Source organism: Dysidea avara, chromosome 15 (genome assembly GCF_963678975.1).
Source record: "Dysidea avara chromosome 15, odDysAvar1.4, whole genome shotgun sequence".
Lineage (NCBI taxonomy): Eukaryota > Metazoa > Porifera > Demospongiae > Dictyoceratida > Dysideidae > Dysidea > Dysidea avara.
Genome location: NC_089286.1, coordinates 8,240,252 through 8,268,250, shown reverse-complemented (window position 1 = coordinate 8,268,250; position 27,999 = coordinate 8,240,252). Strand labels below are relative to the sequence as shown.

The following is a 27,999-nucleotide window of genomic DNA, read 5'->3' as shown; positions in this document are numbered from 1 at the left end:
CTAATATTTACTACTTGCAGTGCTACTATGAATACATGTAGGTATACATATAATTGTGAGTAAAATTATGTATATTTTTGTAGGTAAAATGCATTATATAAAAATTGAGTTGTTTTTTGCATATAATGGTAATGTTCGAGCAACTCTTTGCTCACCAAATTGGTTAAGATCTTGTGGCAGCAAGCATAATAGAAGAACACGGAATGCTATGAAGTAAATCAATATATCCCTGTGTGTCCTGTGGGCGCTGTCTGATACAATTCCCTCAATATGATTATCATCACTTAGACAACATCGAGCAGCAATTATTTCCCGCAGAGTCCTTGTTACTGTTGCAATAAAATTGTTACGGTCGTCAATTTGTTCTGCATCGTCAATTACTGTCTTTGCTAATTCTCGGCAGAACTGTGTATAATTGCGTACATCAATCCTACCAGTTCTTAGTACACGTGGACAGTTTCCGACAGTATGCCAAATTATTCCAATGAAAGCTATGTGATAAAAATCATTTATGTACTTAGTATCCATATCAGATGATCTGTCTGGTAAGGGCCCATTTTGTGGTAAATGATGGAGGGTTGCATTTTGTGGTAAATGATGGAGGGTTATGTTCTGTGCCACTTGATGTATTGCCTGTTGGTTTTCCTGCTCCAAAATATCTTCAATGTTAAGTATGGGCTCATTATGAAGGTATTTGATTGCATTAACAACTTGTACCATATTTCGATTTGCTACAAAATTTCTGTTTTGGCAGTGTACCATATAACGAGATTGATCACTGATCACCTTCAAGAAAAAACCAGTATTTCGTGTATGCCATGCTACCCAATTTGCCGCATTTTGGAGGTACGCTTTTACTGATTGTGCTAATGTTTCTATTCTGTCTGAAACAGTACCTTCAGGATTCCTGGCTGGAACATCAAGTATATTGGCCATCTCCAATAGCACAAGTTCTCTAAATATAGGATTTTCTGGAAACTTTTTAATTCTAACTGTGGTTTTCACAATGCCAGCAAGATCACACCGATTATGTAACACAAAAGTATAATTTTGAGGAAACAGTTTACTTATCAGTAATACAAATGTGACAACGAAGTCACTCAGAAAGCTATGCAAGTGTTTATTATATTTCTTTCTTTCTTTTTTCTTGATATGTCCTTTAATTTTATCATAGTAAAGCACCAGCCAATAAGCTAAGGAAAGTAGTTGTACTAGTGGTACATAAAGGTGCATTTGGCTTTGTTTGTCTAATAGTTTCATCAATTGTTCTCTAATTTCAATATGCTTATTGGTGTAAAGCAGTAGTCGTTTTGTGTATATATCAACACTATTTTGTATATCAATATAGCATGGCTCTTCTTCAATATCTAGTTTTTCTTTCCAAATGGACTGGAATGCTTTTGCTACTTCCTCTGCATCTTTTGTGTGCAAGTGTTCCAAATTTATTGCTTGACCAGTGATAGCTGTAACGTAGTACTTGTATGTTGTGCTAAGTAGGTACACTGTAATTGCTGTCTCAACCACAGCACTACTTGGTGTATGACCAGATAACTCAAGTCTTGTTTTAATGGTTTGTTGCATGTAACAGATTTTTTCATTAGTTGTGTTATGGGGAAAGGTATTGTCAGCTGTGTTTTTAAGAAAGTGGTTTTGGGGAAATGCTTCACTTAGCAGTAATATGAATATAATTGTAAAGTCTTGGAGAAAGTAATGTAAATGTTCATTGTATTTACTTTGTATGTCATTGCATTGATGTTGTCTAATGTTATCATAGTACAGTGCCAGCCAGTACGATAAGGACAATAATTGTACTAGTGGTAGATAAAGGTGCTGTGAAGTTTCTTCATGTCTCAATAATTCTATCAATTGATATCGGATGGCTGTGTGGTTTTTGATATGTTCCTGCAGTTCTAATTGTCCATACCTTTGTTGTATACTGACATAACCTGGCATTATTACAGTACTCAGATTTTCTTCCCAAATTGTTTTAAATGCTTCTACCACTCTTACTGCATCATCTCTCTTTAAGCGTTTCAAATTTATTGCTTCTGTAGGTAAGGCAGCTTTATTACGTAAACGTGACAATGTACATGCTGTAATGTGGCCTTTGTATGATGTGTTAAGCAGATACATTTTAATTACAGTATCTACCTTGGTATCACTGTTTTCACTTGGTGGATGGTTAGATTCCCTGAATCTTGTTTGAATAATAGATTTTATGTGTGCTATCATTGTACTGTCAGCCATGTTCATACGGTGATACTGTGCGTCTATAACAGGTTGTGCTGCTAATGGCTGATTTGTGAATTGCAGGACACCGGGAAGGTTACGCAAACAACATGGAGCAACAGAATGACTTTGGGGAAACAATGTACTCAACAGTGTTATAAAAGTGACAACAAAATCACTGAGGAAACCATGTAAATGTTGATTATAATTGTCTATGTCATCTCTGTTTCTATTATAAAATAGTACCAACCAATATGCCAAGGATAAGAGTTGTACTAATGGTAGGTAAAGGCACATTGGAGCTACTTCAAGTTTCAATAGTCCCAACAGTTCTTTTCTGAGGCATTCATGGTTTTTACTGTGTAACTGTAATGTTCCTTCATAGTTGCTTTGTATGTTAACGTATGGTGGAAATGGGAATGTTGTTGTAAAGTGGTTTGATTTCCAAATTGATTTAAAGGCTGTTGCTACTTGCTGTGCATCTTTTGTCTGTATTTGTTCAATATTTGTTACTAGAGTAGGTAAACCACTACACACTGCAACATGGTATTTGTAGGTTTCACTACGCAAATATGTTGCAATTATTACCACAACTCGAACGTCACTGTCTCTATGTGGTGTATACTCAGATTCCTCAAGTCTTGCCTTCACAGTTTGTTGTATATAGCTAATTGTATTTGATCTCTGGATTCTGTTACCCATATTTGTGGGGTTAGAAATTTCTGTGGATGTAAGAGTAGACAACATGTTAGCCAAATCTGTTGTAGTTACTTACATACACATGTGAATTTCATACTTACATATGTAGTACAATAGTATATCGTTACCAAAACAGCCAAACTGTGAAAAAGGGTGCAGCCTGTCATGAATGCGTGGCTTTGGAAGGATTAAATCATTGATACAACTTAAAACAATCAGTTACAACATAGCGGCCAATTACGAACTACGCATGCGTACAATTACAATATTATAATACACTACATTTCTCCCCACTTATTATAGTACAACATACAACACAGGGGAGTAAATCAGTCATGTGTGCAACTACAACCAAATCATGACAGTCAGAAATTTTCTATATACTTATCAGGTGCAAGATGAGTTCTTTGTGGATAGCGACGAGTGTTAACAGAGTTTGGGGATTTACATTCTCAGTTGCGTTACCCAACTGCTGAGGAGTTACCACTGGCTCACTAGTGTTATCACTTGGGGTGGCTACATCTACAGTGTCATTTAGTGGTGCATGTGCACTAACAGGAGTCACCGTGGAGTTTGTTTCTGGATGCCATCACACAGTTGGTTGACATGCCTCCTCCATAGCAAACCTGAATTCAGCAAATGACATATGACAAAGGCCCTTTCCTTTGACTTTTGCAACAGTGCCTGGTAACCACTTTGGTCCATGGCGATAGTTATGGGCCATCACAGAATCTCTAACCTTGTAGCGCCTTTCTTGCTGGGATGCCTGACTGTCATGGTGCTACTTCTGCATGGCTTGCTTTTCACCAATCTTTATCGCATCATCCGGTCTCAATAAATCCATTCTTGTACACAATGTTCTTTTAACCCTTAAACGCGCACGCAGGTTTTGAGAAATGCGTGTTTACCAAAATTGGTTTTATATTGAAAGTGGTGAGAGTTTGCTAAACTGAATTAGCCTAACACCTTATATAAACAGAAAGTTTATTATTTAGGCTATCAGGGGAAGTTTAAATAACCACTGTAACCACAGGCGCTCACTTGTTATGAAGCGATGAAGAACAGCGTCTTGACTTTTCGCGATCTCGTATTCCTTCCGGTGGCAGCCATATTTGTAATTGGCTGAGTCACGTGACCCATATATGGCCTGAGGCATAATTGAATGGCGAATCGATCGGCGTTTATTGCAGAACAATAGAATGAACTGGGAAGGAGATACGAGTCTTTTTCCAAAGGTATGTAAACAGTTTTACGTGTTCATTTCGTAAAAAGTTAGTTTCATGGCGAGTTTTGGCCCTGTGTTTCAGTGTAGGGTAAAACCCTACATATCATTTCATTCGCTATTACATCACGAATTAAATGATGGCAGTTGCGTAGCCATAGGGACAATGGTTCGGAAGTTACAGCGCTTTGTTTACTGCCATGTGTTAGGGCCACTATAATGGCCTTTGCGCGTTTAAGGGTTCTTTTAAGAAAGAGTTCACATGGACAGCAGTTTGTGGTTGCATGGGGGCACTACGATAGCTAAGTAGGAAGCTAGTAAGGCGGTGATGAACTAGTCTACCACTTCCTTCACTGGTAATAAGTACTCTCTTAAAGGTTTGCACAAACCTCTCAGCAAAGCCTTTAGTTGCTGGCTGGTATGGTGAGCTATGAATATGCTTGATTCCATTACCTTTCATGAAAGTAGCAAAGTCTTGGGAGTTAAAAGGTGGTCCATTGTCTGAAACATATTACTCGGGTAGACCAAACCTGGCAAACAAGGACCGGAGGTGCTGAATGGTGTTTTCTGCTGATGTGCTGGACATTTCTGCTACTTCCGGCCATTTGGAGTGTGCATCCACCACTATTAGATAGATCTTTCCCTTTATAGGACTGGAAAAGTCCATGCGAATCCGTTGCCAAGCCTTAGATAGTCACACCCAAGGATGGAGTGGAGCAGGTGAAGGGTACTTGCTGACATGACAAACAGTTCTTTGCTACCTGCTCTAGACATTGGTCAAGCTTGGGCCACCACACATGACTTCTAGCCACTGCCTTCATTCTAGCAATTTCCTGATATTCTTGATGTAACTCATCCAAAACTTGATCCCGGCACTTCTTGGGAACAATTACCCTAATTCTCCACATGACACAGTTACATTCAATAGTAAGTTCATCTCATCGGGACCAAAAGGGTTTCAGGTGCTCTGGCACCTTCTGGGGCCACCCAGATTGAGTGATCGTAACACCTTACGCAACAAGGGGTCCTACCGTGTAGCTCGCCCAAGCTGCTCAGCAGTGACTGGTAAAGAGTCTACCTCTGCAACATTAAATACATTTACACCAAAAGCTTCCATCACTGCATCAGAATGTAATGGCAATCTAGAAAGGTAATCAGCATTACCATGCTGCTGGGTGGACTTGAATGAGATACCATACTGGTAAGCTGAAAGTATGATTGCCCAACGCTGTAGCCTAGCAGCAGCCAGTGAAGGGATAGCCTTTTGTGGATTTAGAATGGTGGTCAGGTGCCAGTGGTCAGTCACAAGTGTAAATTGCCTACCATAAAGGTACTGGTGGAAATGCTTAACACCAAATATTAGGGCCAATGCCTCCTTTTCTAATTGGGCATAATTTCTCTCACTTTTTGACAGTGTCCTAGAAGCAAAGGCTATGGGTGCGAAATAACAGCACCAACCCCATACGCTGATGCATCCGCTGCCATCTTAATTGACAGTTCAGGGTCATAATGAGCCAGCAGTTTGGACGAAACCAGTTCTTCCTTGGCTAACTCGAAAGCATTTGAGGACTTGGTGCTCCATTTCCACCTTACGCTATGCTGCAGCAGTAACTGATTGTGCTGATGCCACCCGACAGGTATATTGGTACATCCCCATGTGCATGTTAATTAGTGTTGCACTGATAATCGGTTCAATAATTAGTACGATATTGGCTACTAGCCAATTAATCGGTGTTGATTAAATCAAGGCAGATGTTAATCTCCACTACGCTATGTAGTATAATGATGTGGGGGAGGCTATACATAAGTTATTTGATATTTTAATTAAGTTATGTGTTGATGGTTTAGCAGTGACTACAAGCCATGCCCATAGTAAACTGTCAGGGTTTAGGCCATGCCCAACAGTAAACCGAGGTTTCTATGCAGTGTGCAAAATAACGGTCGGTCACCGGACAATATCCGGAAATTATTAGCACCTGTCCGGACGAAAATTAGAATGCACGGAAACTATGTCTGGATATTCCAATTTGAGCAAGAAACGAGTGCTAACACGTAGAACAGTTGAAAAATGGATTGTAGAGAATGATAAGGAGTTGGATACAACGATATGGCTGAAATATGAAATGGTACCTGGCGACCACGAGCACGTGTCTGCTCTTAAGTGTGGGGTTTGTATACAGTTTAACGACCGACTAATTTCGCTGCGAAATTATAACCCGGCTTTTGTCAATGGATCAAAGAATACGAGAACATCGGCATTTAAGGAACACGCCGATACGGACATGCACGCGCGTGCTATGCTGCTGTACAAGAAACAACACTCTACAAATGTGTGCGAGTACGCACCAATAGCTAAAGCTATTCTACAGCCATCGATGGATGAATCAACTAGGCTGAAACTGAAGCGTAAGTTCGAGATCGCTTACATGATGGTGAAGGAAAATCTAGCTTTCAAGAAAATGAAGCCTTTGTGTGACATGGAGGAGCGGCATGGAGTGGAAATTGGTGCAAGCTATCGAAATGATATTCGCTGTGCTTCATTTGTAGAATCCATCGCTACAGACCTCAAAGGAGATTTAAAATATAAAATAGCAAAAGCCAAGTTTTTTCCTCTGTTGATAGATAGCAGCACTGATTGTGCTAATGTAGACGAGGAGCTTTTTTTAGTTCTGTATTTTGATCCCTACTCTGGTTCAGAAGATGGCATGGTTCATGTGAGGGATAAATTCTTTGCAGTTCGTCATCTTGCATGGGGGACTGGAGAAGGTCTTTATATTTGTGTCAAGAAAACTCTGGCCTACATGGGTGTGACTCCATTAGAATGGCAGTGCAAGATGATTGGGCTGGGGTGTGATGGTACTAATGCCAATATAGGAAGTAGGAATGGTCTTAAAGGATATCTCACGAAAGACATTCCATGGCTCATTGTATCTTGGTGTCACTGCTTTAATTAGTGGTTGTATGGTTAAGTGAGATTTGGGTTTTTACCTTCATCAGCCATACCAGCATATGATCAAGCTAGCTGTCAAATGAGTGAGCCAGCTGCTTGATGCATATTACAGCTACCCCAACAATGTTCCACATCACAACTAGCTAGCCATCAGTGAAACTACTGGTGTTGCCGAGTTTACAGCAAGCATGTTTGCGTTCTTGTGCTTGTCGGCACTGTTGCCATTAGACCATCAACACACTTCAGCTGTGTTATTGCACCTGTTTGTAACATTTGTCGCTTCATGGCCAGTTGTCATAAAGCTTGTTGCTTCGTGGCCAGCTGCTATAAAGCTTGTCACTTCGTGGCCAGTTGTAATAAAGCTTGTCACTTTGTGGCCAGTTGTTATAAAACTTATCGCTCCGTGGCCAGTTGTTATAAAGCTTGTCGCTTCATGGCCAGTTGTAATAAAGCTTGTTCCTTCGTGGCCAGTTGTAATAAAGCTTGTCGCTTCATGGCCAGCTTGTATTAGCTAGTAAAGAAGCCTTGGAACTAAATAACAGCTGCTAAAACAACACTAACCTGGCCACTAAGCCACGGCACACGCGAACACGCTGTAAAGAACCTTACCTAGCGTGACTCTGTGCCTCTTTTGTCAGTGCTGGTAACGAGCTGCTTTCTAAATAGGTTAGATACTCACTGTCGGTTTTTAGTAGGTTGAAACCCTCGTGCTTGGTTTGGCACCTCGGCAGGCATTAATTAGTGACCTCGGCTGCACCTCGGTCACTAATTAATGCCATGCCTCGGTGACCAAACCGCGCCCTCGGGTTGTCAACCCTATTAAAAAACCTCCAGTGGGTATCTAACATACACTAAAACCTGTTTACCATGAGAACTTTTACTTGTGGTATACATCTAATTTTTTTAGCCTATGTAACGGGCTGGGGCCCCCGCTACAGTGCAAGGACTGGACCACGCATTTCCTTCACTACAATTCTTATTAATGCATCTCAATTACATCTCCAAGCATGTGTACACAACACATGACATACACTAGTGATATACAGCCTGGTTCTCCAACTCCATTACATCACTCCCTCCTTCACGAAGCTTGGTCCTCCAAGCTAAACTCATTAGTTCCACATCTGTTAGACATGCATGTACCTTCATTACACTGTTCAGCAATGTCTCTTCTAATGTTCTTGATAGCACTTCCACTACATTCATTCATCAACATTCTTACACAATTGTCATAACCCCAGCATCTCCAACATAAATCTCCATCCAGTCCTTGCTCAATTGTTACTACAATCATCACAACACTTCACGTGTTAACCACAATTATGCAATAGTCAAAACCCACTAATCACTGAGTACTCACTAGCAGGAACCACAGACTCCATGCTTGGTGCACAGAACCTCTAAATGTCTTCTCTCTAAGACTTTAGTCCAACTGCCACCCCTTCACAGTCGTCTCCTACGGCCGCGTGAATGACGAGAATTGGTCCCCTACTAAGCCTAGTTACTCCTCTCACACAGCTCCGGGTCTTCCTGCGATCCAACGAGAAACGCCTCTCTTCTACTAGCTTCCTGCTGCCTAGTTGTCACGACGAGTCTCGGTCCCACGTCCTGCCTCACCAGTGGGAAATCTCGCTCCAGAACCCTCTTGTACGGTCTTTTGCACCCGGAGAGTTCTCTTGACTATTCTAGTCGTTCGACTCACAAAGTTCACAATACCGGTGAACACGGAAGTGCCAACTGGAGTATAAGCATACTGTATGTAATGTAATAGCGTTGTACCAGTAATTAGGATATAGACGGTACGCGTGTATTCTTATATATTAATTGTATTGAGCACGTTATGTGTCTATGGGTTGTGTCCGCCGAATCCTGAATAGTACATGGTGACAGGAGTGATTTCTCCGAACAGAGCAGCTTTTCTTTACGTTATTTTTGATGGCGTCGTATCAGATTGCTCCACTGAAGAGATTCACTTTCTCAAACCCAGAGTCATGGTCACAGTGGGCCAGACGATTTGAACGATTTCGTCTAGCGTCTGAACTGTCTAAACAGAAAGAAGAATACCAGATCAACACGCTAGTGTATACCATGGGTGACGCAGCGGAAGATATTCTTCGTTCTTTTAGTCTCAGTGACGAGCAGCTGAAGGGTTATGAAACAGTGTTGGCAAAGTTTCATGGATATTTTGTAAAGAAGCGAAATGTTATTTTTGAGAGGGCTAAATTTAATCAGTGAAGACAGCAAGTCAGTGGACGATTTTATTACCTCGTTACACAGTTTGTCAGAGTACTGCAATTACGGACAATTAAGAGACAAAATGATTCGGGATCGAATTGTCGTCGGTCTTGTGATTCTGCTCTCTCGGAGAAACTTCAACTAGAGTCAGAACTCACCCTGGAGAAAGCTATTACTTTAGTCCATAACAGAGAGTCCATAAGAAAACAGCAACCCGTAGTGAGATCTGACACTTTATCAAACATTGATGCTGTTGGCTTCAGTAGCAAGCACAAAAGTGCAAAGACACGCAAGTCACAGAAATCAAATTTTGTTGACAAATCTAAGTGCTCAAGGTGTGGCAAACCAAACCACCTTGGCAAAGAACAGTGTCCAGCCAAGACTGCTATTTGTCAAAAGTGCCATAAACGCGGACATTTTCAAACAGTGTGCCGAAGCACAAAGTCAGTCAAAACAATTACCAATGATGAAGACATTGATGATTCAGCCGATGATGAACTAACTTATGATCGGTTTATTGGAACTATTGAAGAATCCGATACCCTTGAGGTACAAACAGTTACAGCTGGGTCAGATCCCTGGAAAATTACAGTGTCCTTTAATGCATTACCAATTGAGTTTCACATCGACACTGGGGCAGATGTAACAGTCATCACAGAGAAACTGTACAAGAAGCTAAAGACCTCACAGCTACAGAAATGTTCCAAATCTCTAGTTGGTCCAAGTAAAGAAGCTTTGAATGTCCAAGGTCAGTTCAAGGGAACTCTTACACACGGAAACAACTTAGTGGAACAAGACATTTATGTCGTCAAGGGTCTACGCAGGCCGTCCAGCCATAACAGTCCTGCAACTAGTGAATAGAGTTAATACAATTGACTCGGTAAAGCAACAGGTAGTGGATCAACATCCTGAATTGTTTCGAGGTCTTGGTACAATTGAGGGAGAGTACAATATTGTGTTGAAGGTTGATGCCAAACCATATGCCCTTTCCACTCCCAGGCGGATACCCATTCCACTCAAGTCCAGTGTGGAGCAAGAGCTGAAACGTATGCAAGAGTTGGGGGTAATCCATAACGTAGAAGAACCTACGGAGTGGTGTGCTGGGATGGTGGTGGTACCAAAAAGCAAAGGAAAGGTACGTATATGTGTAGATTTAACTAAGTTAAACCAGAATGTATGTCGGGAAAGGCATATCCTCCCCTAAGTCGAACAGACACTAGCCCAACTCCAAGGTGCCCGGGTGTTCTCTAAACTAGATGCCAACTCAGGGTTTTGGCAAATTAAGCTGTCTAACCAATCAGCATTGTTAACAACATTTATAACTCCAGTAGGGAGGTTCTGCTTCAACAGACTGCCCTTTGGCATTACATCAGCCCCCGAGTTCTATCAAAAGAAGATGTTGCACATGCTTTCTGGCTTACAAGGGGTGGCATGCATGATGGATGACGTGCTGGTATTTGGTCAAACTCAGGCTGAACATGACCAATGGTTGAAGGCTGTCCTTGAGAGGATTAAGAGAGCTGCATGGTGCTACACTGAATGCAGACAAATGTGAATTTTATATTGACAAGGTCAAAGTTTTTGGGGCATGTAATTGACACTGCTGGTATTCATCCAGACCCAGACAAAGTTAGTGCTATACAGCAGTTAAAGGCACCTACTAATGTAACTGAACTTCGTAGATTTCTGGGTATGGTGACTTACCTGGGAAAGTTTACTTCAAATTTGTCACAAAAAGTGAAGCCACTTAGAGATTTACTAAGCAAGGAAAACCAGTGGGTTTGGGGTGATACCCAACAGACAGCTTTTCTACAGATTAAACAAGAGCTCAGTGATGGGCTTTGTATGATCCCAGTAGAGATACCATGGTCTCTACTGACGCATCCTCGTTTGGTTTATGGGCAGTATTAACTCAGCAACAGGAAGACCAGCAATGGAAACCTGTAGCCTATGCTTCCAGAGCATTGACCCCTACTGAAGAGAGGTACACCCAAATTGAGAAGGAAGCGCTGGGGATCACATGGGCCTGTGAACGATTTAGGGAGTATCTAGTTGGGATGCAGTTTTAAGTGGAAACTGACCATAAGCCCTTGGTTTCTTTGTTGGGAGAGAAGAACCTAGAGGAGTTATCTCCCAGACTGCAACGCTTCCGCATGCATTTGATGCGGTACAAGTTCACTATTTCCCACCTCCCGGGGAAAAGAACTCACGGTTGCTGACACTCTGTCCAGGGCGCCTGCCTCGTTGGCATCTTCAGCTGACATTGAGTTCCACCATGACACTGAAGTGTACGTGAACCTGATCATGGAGAGTCTTCCTGTCACTGAGCAGTGTTTGGCAAAGTTGAAGCAACAACTAGATGATGATGAGACCGGTCGGCAATTGAAGCATTTTTGCCAATCAGGTTGGCCCTCAAACACCAAGTTAAAGGTACACTCAAGGCTTACCATCCTATTGCAGCTGAGCTTACCATACAGAAAAGCTTGTTAATGTGGAATAGCCGCCTTGTGATCCCTAATCCTGCACAATGTGACATACTAGACAAGATTCACTGTGGACACCAGGGAATCACCAAATGCCGTCTGAGGGCTCAACAATCTGTGTGGTGGCCTGGCTTAAGTAAGCAGCTTGAAGAACTTGTCACAAGTTTCCCTACTTGCTGTAAAGAGCGTATCCAGCATGCTGAACCACTGATGCCAACACAATTTCCTAAGCTACCATGGCAGAAGGTGGCAAGTGATTTGTTTACTATCAAAGGTGTTAACTATCTGCTAGTGATTGACTATTTTTCATGATATATTGAAGTTGCCAAACTGACACAAGAAACATCCAATTCCATCATAACACACTTGAAGTCTATCTTTGCAAGACACGGAATCCCCCCAAGAAGTAGTTATGGACAATGGACCACAATATTCCTCTAAAGAGTTTTATCAGTTTTCCAAACAGTACTCCTTTAAACACACAACCAGCAGCCCCCACTTTCCACAGTCAAATGGTGAGGCAGAGTGAGGAGTGCAAACTGTGAAGCAGCTACTGAAGAAATCAGATGATCCGTACCTTGCCCTTTTATCATACAGAACAACCCCTATACCTACCATCGGTTGCAGTCCAGCTGAACTTCTAATGAATCGTAAATTAAGAAGCAACTTGCCAACTATGGAGCATGAACTGAAACCCAAAATACCTGACTACTCTAAGATTGAGATGAAGGAAGCAACAAGGCATGAGAAACAGAAAGAGAACTTTGACAGTCGACATAAGACCCGCAACTTGCCTCCACTAGAGCAAGGAGACATGGTGTGGATACCAGGTAACAAATGTGCTGGAAAAGTTTTATCTGAGGTTGTTCCTAGGTTGTATACAGTACAAACATCACAAGGAACACTCAGACGAAACTGCCGCCAACTTATTGTGTCGCCAAAAACTTCTGGAGATGAATTAGTCATGATCCCAGACATACCTATTAACAGTGAATCTGCTAGTGAGCAACCAACTGTAAGTGAACAGTCTTCACAACCATCTTTGCCTTCTGTACTACCAAGTGATGAAATGGTATGCACTAGGAGTGGATGCACTTCTAGGCCTCCACAATGCTATAGACCGGACAATAGCTAACTTTTAGGCTATGATGTTTTATGGTTGTAACATGTAACTTGTAAGATAACTTGTATTTATATAGTAGACATTCTGTATGTAGTGCGTGTAATGAACCCTTAAGTAAGGGGGATGTAGTATAAGCATACTGTATGTAATGTAATAGTGTTGTACCAGTAATTAGGATATAGATGGTACGCGTGTATTTTTATATATTAATTGTATTGAGCACGTTGTGTGTCTACGGGTTGTGTCCGCCGAATACTGAATAGTACACCAACTGGACTCACAACTCCGAAGCTGTAACAATTCCACCTGTCCAGTTCGAATCTCGTTAGGACCTCCAATGTAACGAGCTGGGGCCCCCGCTACAGCGCAAGGACTGGACCACGCAGTTCCTTCACTACAATTCTTATTAACGCGTCTCAATTACATCTCCACACATGCGTACACAACACATGACATACACTAGTGAAATACAGCCTGGTTCTCCAACTCCGTTATACCTAGAATGAGCTGTATGTCAATGGTTATGTCACTAATATGAGTCATTTAATAATGATGAGGATGAGTGTTAGTGTATATCGGATTGGTTATTGGTGTCGGCTAATTCTGTTGCTTAATATCGGTTATCGGAATAATCATTGGATATCGGTGCAACACTAGTGTTAATGGTTAGGTATTAAGCTGATTCTTCATCAAGCCTCATCTGTTGGTATGCCTGTGAAAGGTCCAACTTGGGAAAGCTTTCCCTTTGCCAGAGTAGCAAACAAATCAATGGGGCGAGGCAAAGGATACTGGTCAACATCAATAGCCTGATTAATGGTTACCTTATAATCCCCACAGATTCTAACCTTACCATCCTTTTTGGGAACAGGAACAATTGATGCTGCCCATTTGCTGTGCATGACTTTCTTCAGGATACCCTCTTGTTCTAGTCTGTTTAGCTCTTGCTCTACAGGTTCCCATAAGGCAAATGGATTAGGGCGAGGTTGAAAAAATTTAGGCGAGGCATCTTTCTTCAATTTCAATTCAGCACGGACAGATGACATTGTACCTAGGCCTTCTATAAATACCTCTTGATGCTCTTTGAGGAGGGCATCTAACTCAGTTTGAGCTGTACTAATTGACTGCACAGAAGCCCCAGAAATTACTTTCCCTGTATTTCCCCGTAACCAATCGCGTCCCAACAGACATGGCCCTGCCCTCTTGGTAATGTATGCAGTGAGTGTGTGCTTCTGTCCCTTGTATTCAACACATAATTGTGTCTCTCCAAGTAGTGGTATTTTCTCAGCCATGTAAGTACGCAACACAATAGTACTGGGTCTAACCTGCTTATTAGGTAACTTCTTGTAGAGCTGTTCTTCATATACAATTGATACTGCCGCACCAGTGTCTATTTCCATTTCCAGTGGCTTAGTATCCATACATAACTTCACTGAAATCGGTGTTGTTGCAGTTCTTCCAATAGTAAAGATGTTTAGGTCATTGTCCACTACCTCCTCTCTCTCATCTGATCCACATCAGTCCAGTGTTCCTCTTCCTGGTCAAGATCCACATAATGTTCCTCCTTGCTCTGCTGGTATGGCTTGTGACTCTTATAGAGCTGTCTGGAGTTTATGCAAACTTTCTTTATGTGACCCTTCCTACCACAACCATGACAAACGGAGTGCTTGAACATACAGTTGTCTGCCTTGTGGTTAGTTTTCCCACAATGATAACAAACCTCCTTTCTGGCTGGGGTACTGTGAATTGAAGCTTTTGATTGTTGCTGGGCATCCTTTGTTGCTGTTTCCACACTCTGTGCTATCTCTTTGGTTTTTGAAAATGTCGGTTTTGATTCTGTGAGCAACTGCTTCCGAGTGCCTCCTGCACATAACCCTATCACGAAGCGATCACAAAGTGATTCTTCAAGGAAATCTATTGTGTCCTCAAATTTACACTTGTAGCTAGCCATCGAAGTTCTGCAACATAGTCATTGATGGTCTCCCCCACTTCTTGGCTCCATAGATAAAAGAGGTAACGCTCAGCAATCACTAGCGGTGGTGGTTCATAATGGCTCTTCAACATCCTCACAGCTTCAGGGTATTTCAAATCCTTCAGGGCTTTAGGAGCAGCCAAACTTCTTAAAAACCCATATGGATTTGAGCCGATGGTACTAAGCAAAGTTGCAACTTGTTTCTCGGGTGCCACCTCGTGTGCTTGAAAAAACTTTCCAGGTACGCAGAGATAGGCTCATCTTCCAGAACAAACTCTTTGAATACATTACTCTGCGCTATCCTTGTCGCCAGTTTTGTCATTAACACGTGGCTTTAGAAGGATTAAATCATTAATACAACTTAAAACAATCAATTACAACATGGAGGCCAATCACAAACTACGCATGCATACAATTACAATATTATAATACACTACACTGCCCTCCTGGGTGAAAAATGTTATGAAATCAAGTGGTGGCCAAGAAACGGCTGCAATGTGATGAAAAATATTTAGCAGCTATTTCAGGACTGATTTTATAACATTTTCACTCAGGCCTTTTTGGAAGGTTGGTCACAGCTTGGTGTTTTGGTAAGGATATCACTTTTTTTCATAATTGCAAACCCCAAAACCAGCTATAGGTTGGCAATGAGGCTTCCTTTTACCTTTTTTACTATAGAAATTTTCAAAGACTGCTATTTTTGTGGATCTTTGGATAAATTGAAATGGGGTAACTTGTTACACAACTAAAGAATTTGATTACAAATCATGTACAGATTTCGAAACTCTAAGGTCCACTGAAATGGTAAAATGGACTTTGGCTATTATCAATCCTTGCTATTAGTGGGATAGGTTGGTACATGTGATTTAGTCAGATTTTGTTTTGTGTAGTAGATATAACACATTTTAGTGTTTTGTGGTTTGTCAATTATTTTACGTCATTATGCATCAAACAAAGAAACTTTAGTACACGTGAGGTGCCATTAAAGCGACAGAAGCATCCATGTACAGCTAGATTCGATTTAGTGTCACTTTATATCTAGCATAACAGCTTAAAACATGGTAAGAACTTGTATTGCAAGCAGTTACAAGCCAATAAGTGGTTTTACGCTGGTCTTGTGATGAAGAGCGCTTGAGAATTCCTGGGGCTGGAGGGATTTTTTTCCTTACTTTGGCCCCTTTTCTGTTACACCTTTTCAGCTATAAGTCTAAGTCCTTGAAATTAGGTTAGGTAATCCTAAGGCTGCAGCACATGTTGCTGCAGACCTTCAGTGCTGGTCACTGTAAAGCATTAATACAATACAATACAATACAAGAATGCCTGTCACAGGGACTGTAAATTAACAGTACAGTAGTCGAAACATGTCTGAGTTTGTTTCTTAGATGTTTTGAATACATCGAGGGGTCCAATACAACAGATGGAGGTAAAGAAATGCGAGGAAAAACAATTTCAATAGCACCACTGGCCAGACATTATCCCCGTGTTATCCCTACCAGACAGAGAGGCGACTCAGGAAAGTGTAATATAGATACCATTGTTTGTTTCATAGTACTGCTGACCCAGCTTTGTAAACAAATTGAAATAATCTTACTTCAGTGAAGCATAATGAAGCATGAGCTTCAATAGTGCAAAGCACACAAGCCGAGCTGCTACAGGTAACTGCAGTACAACTCCACTATTGTTTTCCAGCAGAGCGTTCAAGTAACCTTTGAACACCATGGAGTTGAAAAGGAGAGCTTGGTATTGTCACCTGCATGTTAGACTTTCACTGTTTATCTCACCTTTCCCATTACAAAGTGTGTAATAACAGTACTTCCGGTTCTTTGTCTTGCGTCACAACGTGATGTAACTAGACTTTGTGACTAAATATCTTGGCATAACAGCATAATCAGAGAAATTGAATTATTAAAAAGGTGTTTTTGTGCACTACATGATGCAAACAACCTATTTATTCAATAAAATCACAAATGAATTTTCCATTTCAGTGGACCTTTAAGGTATTGCATACCTCACTGTAGATAGTTCAGTTATAGTACAAAGTTCATGATTTAAAACTTAATTTGTAATTAATTTGAGGTTTGACTTGTGATTTCAAAATTTACACTGTGATTTGTTATTACTGGGTTCTGAAGGACAGCAAGCCATGTATGGACCTTATCCGCAATGACATCAAAGCACAAAATGGCGGCTAATAGTGTGGGCTGTCATGCTGCAGGTGGTTCCCGGCCGCAAGTGGTCCGGCTGGACCAACTACCACGCCTCAAGTAGTCCGGCCGGACTATGTAAAGTTGCTGCAGATGGTCCCCCCAATGAAATCTCCACTATCAGCCTCCCAGTCACTACTAGCTCAACATCTTGATCAAAACGCACTGCCCTCCACGAAATATGAGTCTTGAAGCAGCGAAGCAGAATTTGAGTAAGCATGACCTATTCTTAAACATATAAATCTGAACATTGCATTGTTTTGCATTTACACGTGGGTCTTAATTCGTGTAACGCATAGGTGGTGGAGGCAGGGTGGCCATGCCCCCCCCCCCCCACTTTTTTGGGACACTGTTTGCAAGAAAAGATTGAGATACTTTAATAGAACAGTCAGGATCTGGATACTCTAATAGAGCAGTCACAGTATTCAGAGAAGTAGCGTAGCAAATTACTTAGCTATGTATGTGTAGTTATAAATAAGGAGATGTAATTGGTGGAGAGCAGCTATTGTCAGCAAGTTGTGACCTTTTTTTTTTTGGTCTTCAACTTATAGCTGGCCTGGACCCCTCACTCTTTGGCCTCCTCCACCGCCCCTGGTGTAATGTGTTGTGGGCACCGGTGTCCCTTTTGATCCCCCCTTTCAAATATACTAACAAAACGTATATACTCTAATAGAACAGTCAGTCAAATAGAACAGTCACCACTATGACATGGCTTAGTGTCATCATAGATTATACAGAGCAAGAATCTATGGTGTCATGTAGTCATCCACATGCAGTTGCCAGCAGTATATGACAGGATAACACTACGATGCATCTTTGGAAGAGGTAACGTCTGGGAACCTCTATCACTTTGGTGTAACTTGTAATGCTCAATTTACCATCTCCACTTTCTAGAGACCATGCATGACACACCAAATGAACAGTTGGCTATAGTTCTCTCAGTTCTATAATAAAACATGATTTAATCTCTATACTCTGATTTAGGCTTGAGTATGGGTTAGACAGCTGTTCTATAGTAATGGTGAAAACCATTAATTCACTTGGATATAGACTTGGACAGTGATCGGGAACTACTAGCTGCATGTTTCACTCCTCATATGCAGGCTTCAATAGCTATAGACAATAATTTTTTGAACATGCCGACATGCACTAAAATGTCAGTTTCATCGAAAATGGTACAGTATATACAGGCAGGCTATAGTTGAAGGGCTCTATTCTTAGACTAGTCTTAGTGTGTAAACTTCAAACTCTCCAATAATGATACTAGAACTAAAGCAGTATGGTGACCTTAAGTGGTTCTTACAAGCCAATAAGTTAGTAAACTTAAAGTGTGACACGTAATAGTTTAATTGAATCACCACACACAATAGTTTTATTGTTCTATACTGCATGGCCATATCTTATACCTTATTTACTTGGTTAAATACTGCAGCATTTATTACCTCAGTTTCAAAAATCGATGTGGTGGCTATTCAAACTTGACCACCTCTCAATGTTCAAAAACAATGTTTAAATGAGCATAATAGGCTGGATTTTTGAGCACTGCTCAAAAGTATAATAGGCTATTTTCAAAGCGTGATTAGCTCACGCCTAGCAGAGAATAACCAGAGCTAATACAAAAAGCTGTCTTTCTGGTAATGAGCCTAAGCAGCATGCATGCATGTATAAACACAACTTGGCTATGAAAATAAGAAACCATTTGTTCAGTTATGTCGATTCTCCATTTTAAAATCTGTTATTCACTTTAATTTAACTTAATGTGCTTTTCAGCCACTTGGAGCAACTGATTGTGACAACCAGCAAGGATTAACATTTTAGGATTTATACTTATGTAGAAAATCAGGTACATTTACAGCAGATACTGTATACTCAGTGATGTTACTTAACAGTTGTCAGCAGACTTGTGAGTGTGTGGAGTCAGTAGAGGTCACTGATAAAGACAAGTTGAATGAGTTGTACAAGAAATTTTAGGGATGAAAAGAAGGAATTGTATTTTAATTTTTTTCCTATTGTGATAATGAGTCAGTGTTATATGTACTTTCATGCTTTACATTTCTTGAATCCTGCATGTAGTTAAGATTCATACCAGCATTGGCAAAATTTTCATTTAGTAATATCCACTGTTACACCCATAAATGTGTGAAAGCATCAGTGTTATGACCAGACCACCCTCAATGTTGGCCAGTGCTATGGTAGGTTAGGATGATTACCAATCAAGTTAAATAATTGCCAAATCTGAAAGCTCCATGCACTTGATGTCCATGCAACTATTTAAGTTATTTTCACCATTTTACACAAGGTTGTGGGTGTCACATGGGTATATATATAGGAAAGGTTTCACCATGTTCACAACAACACTTCACAAAAGCACTGACACACAATTCATTGTGAAGATTGTACTGGCCACTCAAAGTTGCAGGACTCTATAGAGTATGCATGCAATATTATAGTTATTGATCACATGATCATTACAAACAATTATCCTTGAAAATGATATCTGGTATCTCTATTGCTTGATATTATGACATTCTTTTCTTGTGCATTATACTACTTGACTGTGCAGCATAATGGTCAATAGCTGTAAAGAGCTCAAGTACTTTAATTATAGATGGTGAAATTGCAGTTCCAGTTTATGATCTTCCTGGTGACTTAATGACTACAATATCAGCTCATCGTGCATGGACTGCATTATAGTGTTGTGCATGGGATCAGTGAAAGTGTTTCTGTACTTGTATGAAAATCTGGCTCCTAATTCAATCATGCTTCATGTCAACAACATAAGATTACCTTTCCAAGAACCTATTATAATTGCGTTTACGTGATGTGTATTAAGCCATTATACTTTTCAACATCATTTAGATAGCAATGTATAGCTGTAACGTGTGGATGTGGGTACACTATATGCTATGCCAGTGGATTGTGCCAGTCATCTTCAATACTTTGAACACTAATAGTTTGTCATTATGTCATATCTATGTAATTTATCTTGTTGACATTAAGCTGCAAGTTTAATTGTACTCTATTATGGACATTGTGGGACCCAGAAATTTTGGCCACTTTTTGCTGTAATACAGAGGTTTTCCTTTTCAGAGGTAAAAATATATTGACCAGACCTGTTGGGACCAAAATTTTTTTCATTATTATGGAGGTTATTTCTATTGTGTCCTTAATTCGGGGAGTTTGTTAAGAGAGGTTCCACCGTATGTACTAGCTAGCTATAGTGTTTTTAACCCTAATGTTTACAGCAGCTGATCCAGGGTTTATCAAAGGGGGTGCACCAGTATATGTAGGGATCTGTGCCCCAAAAGTTAAAGCCTTTTGCAGAACAAAATATCTTGAAAGGTTTAGATCATAGCTACTGCTTTTTATGTGGACTACACTGATCAAGAATTGTATAGGGGCATCAAAGTGACAATCATGCCAGCAGATTATTATTATAGACCCTAAAGAATGGCATACACAAGATCGCATACATTTCATTTGCAAGATATCCTTAGTAGTAGACATTCCAGTATCCGAGATTTTTAATTAAAAAATTCTCTGTATATTCCCCAATAGAACCCTGGCACAAAATAACAACTCGTGTTTAACTTGGGATTGCTCCGTCGTCCGAGCTCCAATGAGGATGAAAATTGCTGTGGGGTTTGTCCACACGCTGATCATCATGAAAATCTTAGTTTTATCATGTGCGTTACATATTAGTAAGTTTTGTGTTGTTTTGTAATCTTTTCAAGCCTTGTAATGTATGTAGAATACTTTAAAACTTTTACAAACGTACTGTCGGATGGAAGGTAGTCACTGGTTCTTACTTTAAAGTGTGTAGTTACTTTGCTCGGGTTAGCGATTTTCAGCTCCAGAGTAATTTTCTAATGGCTGCGTCATCAGCTCAAAAGTATAAACCACTTCAAAGTCGGCATAACAATGCCATAATTGAAACCACAACTCCACCTTAGGTATTGTTGCATCCACAGCGCAACTACGGATATATACAAAACAGTCATTTTCAGATGTATACGGAGAATATACAGACAAATACAGAGATGGAGCAAGATGGCAGGCCGTATACAGGTGTATAGCTTGCCATTGAACGACGTTACATATACGTGAACGCCTTCTTCTGTTCACATAATTGTGGTCAAGACTGACTGTATTGTGTGAAACGTCGTCAGGGGCGAATCGTTATTGTGACAAAGAACCAGCCGCAGCTACTGATTGACTGACGCTCGAATGGCAGTATGGTGCAGCCGAAGCACAGATGGTAGAAGTGACTGATGTTTCAAGTGAGTACTAGATTGTATGTACAAATATAACAGCAGTTAGCCGCCGTCCTTGTTGAGCTACCAGCGGCCCAACGGGAAGGAAGAACTGGTTTTGCCCACTCTTGGGTAACTCAGGTGCCCTTGTTTGCTTGTCCCTTTTATTCTTTTAGTCAATGGGTCGGGAAAAGAGAATGAACAACGGATGAAAAATGCGGCTAGCTACACTCAGGAAGAAAAGAAAGTGTTTGGGTAACATGCTGCCACAAACAGTGTCATGTAGCTACAGTCTTGGTGGATATGGAACAGACTTAAATGCTACAGATCGTATGTTAGTTATAATTATTTTCAATTTGTATGAATTTGGTTAGACAATATGAATTCCTAGCCACTCCTTACAAACTTTAACCAGAGAGATTCTTTGTGATGCACGAAATATCAGCATCATGTTATTAGTAAATTTGATTCAAAACAGTGCTCTAGCTGTAGACTAGTTGCTCACCGCCAATCCATATATGGCAGCATACTTCATCTGTTGTCTGAAGAGAAAGTGGCATGGCCACAACAGACTAGTAGAGTCAATCCAATGGTCCCAGCATAGAATCTGGGCTGGCCTGATTTCTGTGGTCCTGGAACAGAGGTGTAAAACTCCGAGTGGGTCAATGAAGGTGAATCCATGGCAGAATTAAATTTTGTTGAGTCAGTCTGGCAATGCTCACCCCTTCAAAAAGAACAACAGAAGCTTGCACACATGCAGTAGTATGCACGGGATTGCTTGAGTGTTGGATTGTAAGGGGTCATTCTTTACACGTACTCATAAAACTGTCAACACGCTTTACTTACCAGTTCTACTCGTCTGGTTTCTTGCTTGGGCATTCTGTGGGATGCTTTGCATCTGTGGGAGCTGGTGCAATGTATTAAGAGACCCATCTGTATCAGATGAGTCCCATACAAATATTAATTATTGTGATATTCCTGTAGCGTGCTTTATTTTAAATCTCTGTACCATGTTATTATAAAGTGCCCAGCTAGTTATTAATATAATAACTATGGTTACAGACAAAAGTGTAACTGTTGCATCTTTGTCTCATCTCTCTTGAGTGTGATGCATGTGACTGGCCTAGTCCAAGCCCAAGACAACATGTGGCCACATATACCCCTTAGCTTTGTGTGCTAATAGTATTGGCAAGAATAAATAATAATTTACTGTAGGTATTGGTATGAATTTTACTTGTGTATACCATGTCCTGTGTACAATATCCTCTACTTATATAGCTGCATGTGGGTCTCAAGAATGCCAAATGATGACACAGGCAATTTTAACTCTTAGGAAGGACGTTGGTGAGCTGTGAAGTCAGATGACCAACATGAAATTGCAGTAAGGGAAAGTCCATGCAGTGAGCCATTACCAACCAATGAAATTGCAGTAAGGGAAAGTCCATGCAGTGAGCCATTACCAACCAGTGCTATTATCACAAGTTTTTAATTTACAGCAACTTCATAAATATTATGGGTTTTTTGACTGTTATATTCAATTACTTGCTAACGATTTACTCAAGATAAGAAAGAAAGCTGATGACTATTTTCTTAAGTTGTAATTTTGTCTTATATCTCTAATTCTATTCACAGAGCAGCACATCGACACTATGACACCAGCGTTTACAGCGTCAACCATGAAGTAGTGAATGAATCACACAAACAGTTAAAAAAGAGGTGCACATAAACTACAGATAGTCAGATACTGTAATATGCAAGCTGTATTATGTTGACTGCATAATTATGTCCTTTCATAGAAGAATTACATGCAGGACATGGACCTAAGAGAAGAGGGGACGATGAAAGTAATCAGGTGTTACACGTCCTACTAACCACTGTGGAGATCTGACAGTATGTGTATATGTGTACCCTATAATAATTGGTGACTTTGGACTGCCTACATTTTTGAAATGCTGGAACATTGAATAAAGCATTGAAGGAAAGTGGATATTGTCTACTCCTTTGTAAACTCTGTATGATGTACCTGCTTGGGTGATTCAGTAAGTTATTTGTGCTGCACTGACCCTGTGATTCTAGCAATCTTGAATCTTCAAGGTGCACAAGGGCTAAATATCACAGCATGGTACGTGGCGCACTTCAAGAACAGTTAGTTTTAGAGATACCGATGTTAGTAGAGTTATACTGTATGGTTTTGCTAATTTTTATCTGATGCATTACAACAGTCCCATCAATGACCCCACAAGTTCAATGCACCTACTCACCTTGAAACTGGCGTTGGTAAGTATATTTACAACATGCGAAGTATGAACATTAATGCTAACTATTTGCAGATGAAGAAATGATGTGATTGTTATCAGTATGAAGAAAGCAAGGATTGTGGGTTCTTGCTACACAGCTCATGCAGTGATGATCAGGCAGAACAGTTATAACTGAAAACTCATTGACTATGAGGTTGTTTTACCTTTTTTTTATTCAGTTTCATTATTGTACAACTGTACTTTGTTTTGGCTCACGTGAAATAGCAACAATAAATCGAAAGCAATGTCATTAATTAAAGGGGTATTTCGGAAGGGATATGGGCCGTTTTGAGGGCAATGTGTGGGTCTAGCAGAAGTGTATACAGCCGTATAGAGGATAGTATGCAGCCGTATTGAGGTATGTGTGATTCTGTGTGGGTCTATAATACGATTATACTCGTGACATATACAGAGGTGCCGTCTTCGTTAAGAGTCCAGATTCGGGACAGACTGATCTATACGTTTGGGTTGACGCTACATGTATGTAATCAGTCTTTGTTTATATACGTGTTGTAGATGCTGCTATACTGATCAGTCTATGCCTCTCGTTGCGGTGTGATCATTGTAGCACCTCCACTTTAGTTGTTTATTTTTATAAGTTGTTAACTTGATGTTTTTACTTACTTGAGATAGCCACTTGCCTATGGGTACACACCATTGTATTGAGAAGTGTGCAGTAGGTGAAACATATTTGCTCACCACAAAGCATACAAAGATCGCTGAGATCCGATACGATCTGAAGTTACTCTCATTACATGTACAAACTTGCAGCAAAAAGCAGCTGCAGTTTCAAGGTAGTCCAGAATGCTAGATGGCTTCCTGATTCAATTATGCCATTTTCCCCTTTAAAATGTATGGGGAGCCCTGGAGAAAAATGTACCTTTTTTCAGTTTTTAAGCACTGTACATGCCAAAGTAGCTAATTTCAACCCAACAAACTATATATTTCTGAGATCGGAAATGAATACTCTATCTATTGAGCATATAAAAAGCTCATTTTTCCAAAATTTAAAAATCGGGCTGGAATGCCTATTAGTAGGCTAAATGTAACAATGCAACTGTGGATGTTAGGTGACTGTTCTATTAGAGTATTGACTGACTGCTCTATTAGAGTATCTCGATCCGAAGTTGTATAACACGTACGCATACTAGTAATTATAAGGCCACCTCGAAGGCCACAGTGGAACGGGAAACTATAGCTAGGTCGGCGCAGTGGGGCACTTTGTGCCTAGCCCAAGTGGCCTAGCCCTACGCCTTCTCAAAGGTCTATGATCGAGTCTATGATAAAGCCAGTGGGGGACCACTTATGGCAGAGGGGGACCAACTGTGGCGGTCTAAGTTGTCCGGGGGGACAAGTTGCAGTGCTGCAAGAAGCCCGGGGGGACCAAGTATGGTTGTTGCAACTGGTCTGGGGGAACCGGTTGTAGCATGACAGGGCACTTTTGTACAGAGGCTATTGGAAGAGATGGCAGTTCGTTATGTTAACGTTTATACTGCAGCAAGGGGCAAGGTGAGGCATACATAATTACAAGACAAATGCGCGTGGTTTTGCGTCGATAGTAAACTTAAGTGTGGTTTCGTCTGTTGGGACTATTTCGCATCACCGCACAGCACGCTAACTAGCCCGCTTTTACCTTTATTATCCAATAGTCCCATGTCGTGAAATCCGCAAACAAGGCTCATTTTAGTGTTTACATACGAAGTGCCACACTATAGTACGTTCGCGTTGAGCTGAATCCTGGGTTGTTGATTAAGAAGCCATACAAGATCAAAGGCTTTAAACATAATGTTTATGACGCATTTATTCGTAAGCCCATGTTACGGGCGCGCACTTAATTGTTGTGAATATGGCATCCAGTGCACCGTCAGCGAGTGCGGAGCGAACCCCCCTTGGAAAGAAGTTAAACAGCCAAACGAAGTATCTACTTATGAAACTATGGGAGTACTTTAAGCAAGAAGCGAAGAAATGTAAAATTTCTATCAATATCACGGAGAGAATCTCGAAGGCCACCGGTATTGTATGTAATGCCTTCTTTGCTGGGTTTTGGCATACATTACACCACGCAGGGATTTCAAGGACATCTATTAGAATGGAGCACCGCAAGAAAGGTGGTTTATTTACGCCAAGAAAAAGGTACAAAATGCACTTTGCACAAGCCCGCTCAATTGTAATCGTCAGGTACAAATGTTCACGAGTCCATGTTGATGCAGACAGTTTTGACCCAGATACTGTCAGACAAGATCCATTCATTGTACGGAAGGAAGGAAATCTATCGCTCTCAAAGATTTTGGTAAGTTAAATTTTGAAACCTGCAACTTTGTCACGTACTCCGTCTTAGGCCAAACTTAAGAATGATGGTGTTTTCTCTGGGGGTAGAACATTGCTTTAAAGAGTGTTGAGTGATATGGGATTTAAGTACAAGACGATTAATGACAAGAGGTTAGCATTGAAACTGTTTGTGCTTTAATGTCACTACACGTATATGCAGGGTATGCTATGAGCAGCCCTGCACAGTCCATCGGCATCATAAATATTAAAGACGAACGAGGTGCAACAGAACTGAAGGAAGACCGGTTGTGTATTTGGATGAGACTTGGGTAATGAAGAACTTCTAGAGCAATTCCTCATCCAAATCAGCAGTGATAGTGAAGATGGTGATGGTGGTATTAATGAATCTTCCACTAGCAGCAACGGGTCCAAGTCTTCTTCTGGGCTTACTTCATCTGATGTAAGATTGTTTGATATTTGCAGCATTGGTGTTACAACTTGATTTTGTTCCCCAGGAGTCATCGGGTAGCTGGAATTAAACTCTGTGAAGTACATGAAAATACAGATGAAGTGTAAGTGTGTGCACTTTAATAAAAAATACCATTGCTTTATTGTGCTAGCAGAAGTTGAACATACCATCCCTTGTATATTAAATCAGTGCAGGAGTGTTTGGAAGTCACTACAGGTACTATCAGCCCAAATTCATACAAACAGTATTATTTCATTTGTTGAAGTTTTTTGGGAATGTAACTTCAAAAACAAAATGCTGGCTGTAAAAACTGTGTACATGTGTGGTAAAGTGATAAGAAAAGGATTAAAATGACAAATTGACTAAATGGGAACAGAAGACGATAGTCAGCTGTGGTGAATGTGAAATAAAATACATGTTGTTTGGCTCACTTGCAGGAACATCAATGCTGAATAACAGATTTTGAGCTGTTATAATTTGGTTTTTTTCTCTTTTGAGGCTGAAGAAGTTTTTTACCTGAATATAAGCAGGCCACTTATCTTCTAAATAGTGCAACAGTGGCCCCAGCTCTTCTACTTATGCAACTCTGTTTTACACACACAAAATCTGTTTTATTATTTTTCTTGTAAAAGTGTATTACATAACGGATGGTGAAATCATGCATGTTGAGGGCGGGTGTGTGACGTCTGGCTTGGCCACAAACATGTGTCAACATGACCATCAAAGGGCCGCGCTTTAGAGGCTTCCCCATTGAAAATGTATGGCGAAACTTTACAGTGTCATAACTGGAGTGTCTTACATTCGAATGAAGCGCTTTTAATATATTTTTAGCGGATCGAGAAGCGCTACGTATCGAGCAATACAGGAGGCCCATGCGATGTAGCAATCGTAAGTTATGAGGGTTCAGCTCAACGCGAACGTACTATAAACACGGCCCTTTTATCAATTATGACGTCATCAAGTTTCGGATGAGGTCCATTGCCATGCATCTGCATGGGTAAAAATTGCTCATGGTTTGCTGATTTGTGATTGCTAGATGATGAGAAAATCTGTAGTGTTAAAGAGGCTTAAAAACCAGCTTAAAGTATTAATACTGCATGTGTGCTTACTTACATAAAGTCTACACATGTATTTAGGTGCAAATATACATACCTCTTGATGAGTATCTCCAGTCAGTGTATTTTACTGTTTAATATCGCTGTAGTAGTATGTAGCTAGTATTACATCCATCTGCTTACACCTTAACTTACAAATGGACTTCTGAGGTTACTGGTAGCCTCTTTATATTGAGTTTAACAAGATCTAACCAATCAGAATGAGTATGATGCAACACTGTACCAAAGCCTTACCTAATAGGGTAACATTGGTATATGATTATACCCAGTGTTTATTCTAGGGTTGTTAGGGGGGACTTTGCCTCCCTAAAATCTCAGACTAACCCCCTAAAATTGTGAGTGACTATACTACACTATACTTATAGGTTAGGCTTGTTTTTAAAACGGTGCACCAAACATGCTCTCAGGTTCAATCTCAGAGTGATTAATATGAAAAATTTTCCCAAGTTAAAAATTACAAATGCAACCTTAAAATGCTCTCAG

General features: G+C 40.5%; 2 protein-coding genes and 2 long non-coding RNA genes across 8 annotated transcripts; 2 read left to right on the top strand and 2 right to left on the bottom strand.

The window, feature by feature from the left end:
* Window positions 1-23: 23 nt before the first annotated feature.
* On the bottom strand, window positions 24-27,673 carry LOC136245070 (uncharacterized). Its single transcript, XM_066036578.1, has 2 exons — window positions 27,554-27,673; window positions 24-2,951 (listed from the first exon to the last, which is right to left on the bottom strand). Exon 2 carries the CDS (start codon window positions 2,929-2,931, stop codon window positions 94-96), a length of 2,838 nt encoding a protein of 945 aa, XP_065892650.1. The 5' UTR covers window positions 2,932-2,951; window positions 27,554-27,673; the 3' UTR covers window positions 24-93.
* LOC136245249 (uncharacterized) lies at window positions 4,662-5,635 on the bottom strand. The gene is made up of 4 exons (XM_066036738.1): window positions 5,616-5,635; window positions 5,182-5,568; window positions 4,912-5,044; window positions 4,662-4,835 (listed from the first exon to the last, which is right to left on the bottom strand). The coding sequence occupies exons 1-4, from the start codon at window positions 5,633-5,635 to the stop codon at window positions 4,662-4,664; spliced, it is 714 nt and encodes a 237-aa protein (XP_065892810.1).
* LOC136245074 (uncharacterized) lies at window positions 21,844-23,527 on the top strand. Of its 2 annotated transcripts, none has more exons than XR_010695732.1 (3): window positions 21,844-22,748; window positions 23,000-23,051; window positions 23,164-23,527. It is a non-coding gene; the product is annotated as an uncharacterized lncRNA (long non-coding RNA). The 2 variants fall into 2 exon arrangements; XR_010695731.1 differs by having other exon boundaries at window positions 23,000-23,083.
* Window positions 25,462-26,597, top strand: LOC136245071 (uncharacterized). Of its 4 annotated transcripts, none has more exons than XR_010695728.1 (7): window positions 25,462-25,681; window positions 25,731-25,797; window positions 25,843-25,954; window positions 26,003-26,103; window positions 26,153-26,392; window positions 26,448-26,504; window positions 26,556-26,597. It is a non-coding gene; the product is annotated as an uncharacterized lncRNA (long non-coding RNA). The 4 variants fall into 4 exon arrangements; XR_010695727.1 differs by having other exon boundaries at window positions 25,463-25,676; window positions 26,556-26,596; XR_010695725.1 differs by having other exon boundaries at window positions 25,663-25,797; window positions 26,556-26,592.
* Window positions 27,674-27,999: the final 326 nt, after the last annotated feature.

Bases quoted from the DNA above. Each gene is read 5' to 3' on its own strand.
- LOC136245070 (XM_066036578.1), bottom strand. From the start codon at position 2,931: ATGGGTAACAGAATCCAGAGATCAAATACAATTAGCTATATACAACAA.
- LOC136245249 (XM_066036738.1), bottom strand. From the start codon at position 5,635: ATGGCAGCGGATGCATCAGC. The intron at 5,569-5,615 runs GTATGGGGTTGG...CTTTGCTTCTAG, and splicing joins ATGGCAGCGGATGCATCAGC to GACACTGTCAAAAAGTGAGA. The intron at 4,836-4,911 runs GTAGCAAAGAAC...TGACTATCTAAG, and splicing joins TTGACCAATGTCTAGAGCAG to GCTTGGCAACGGATTCGCAT.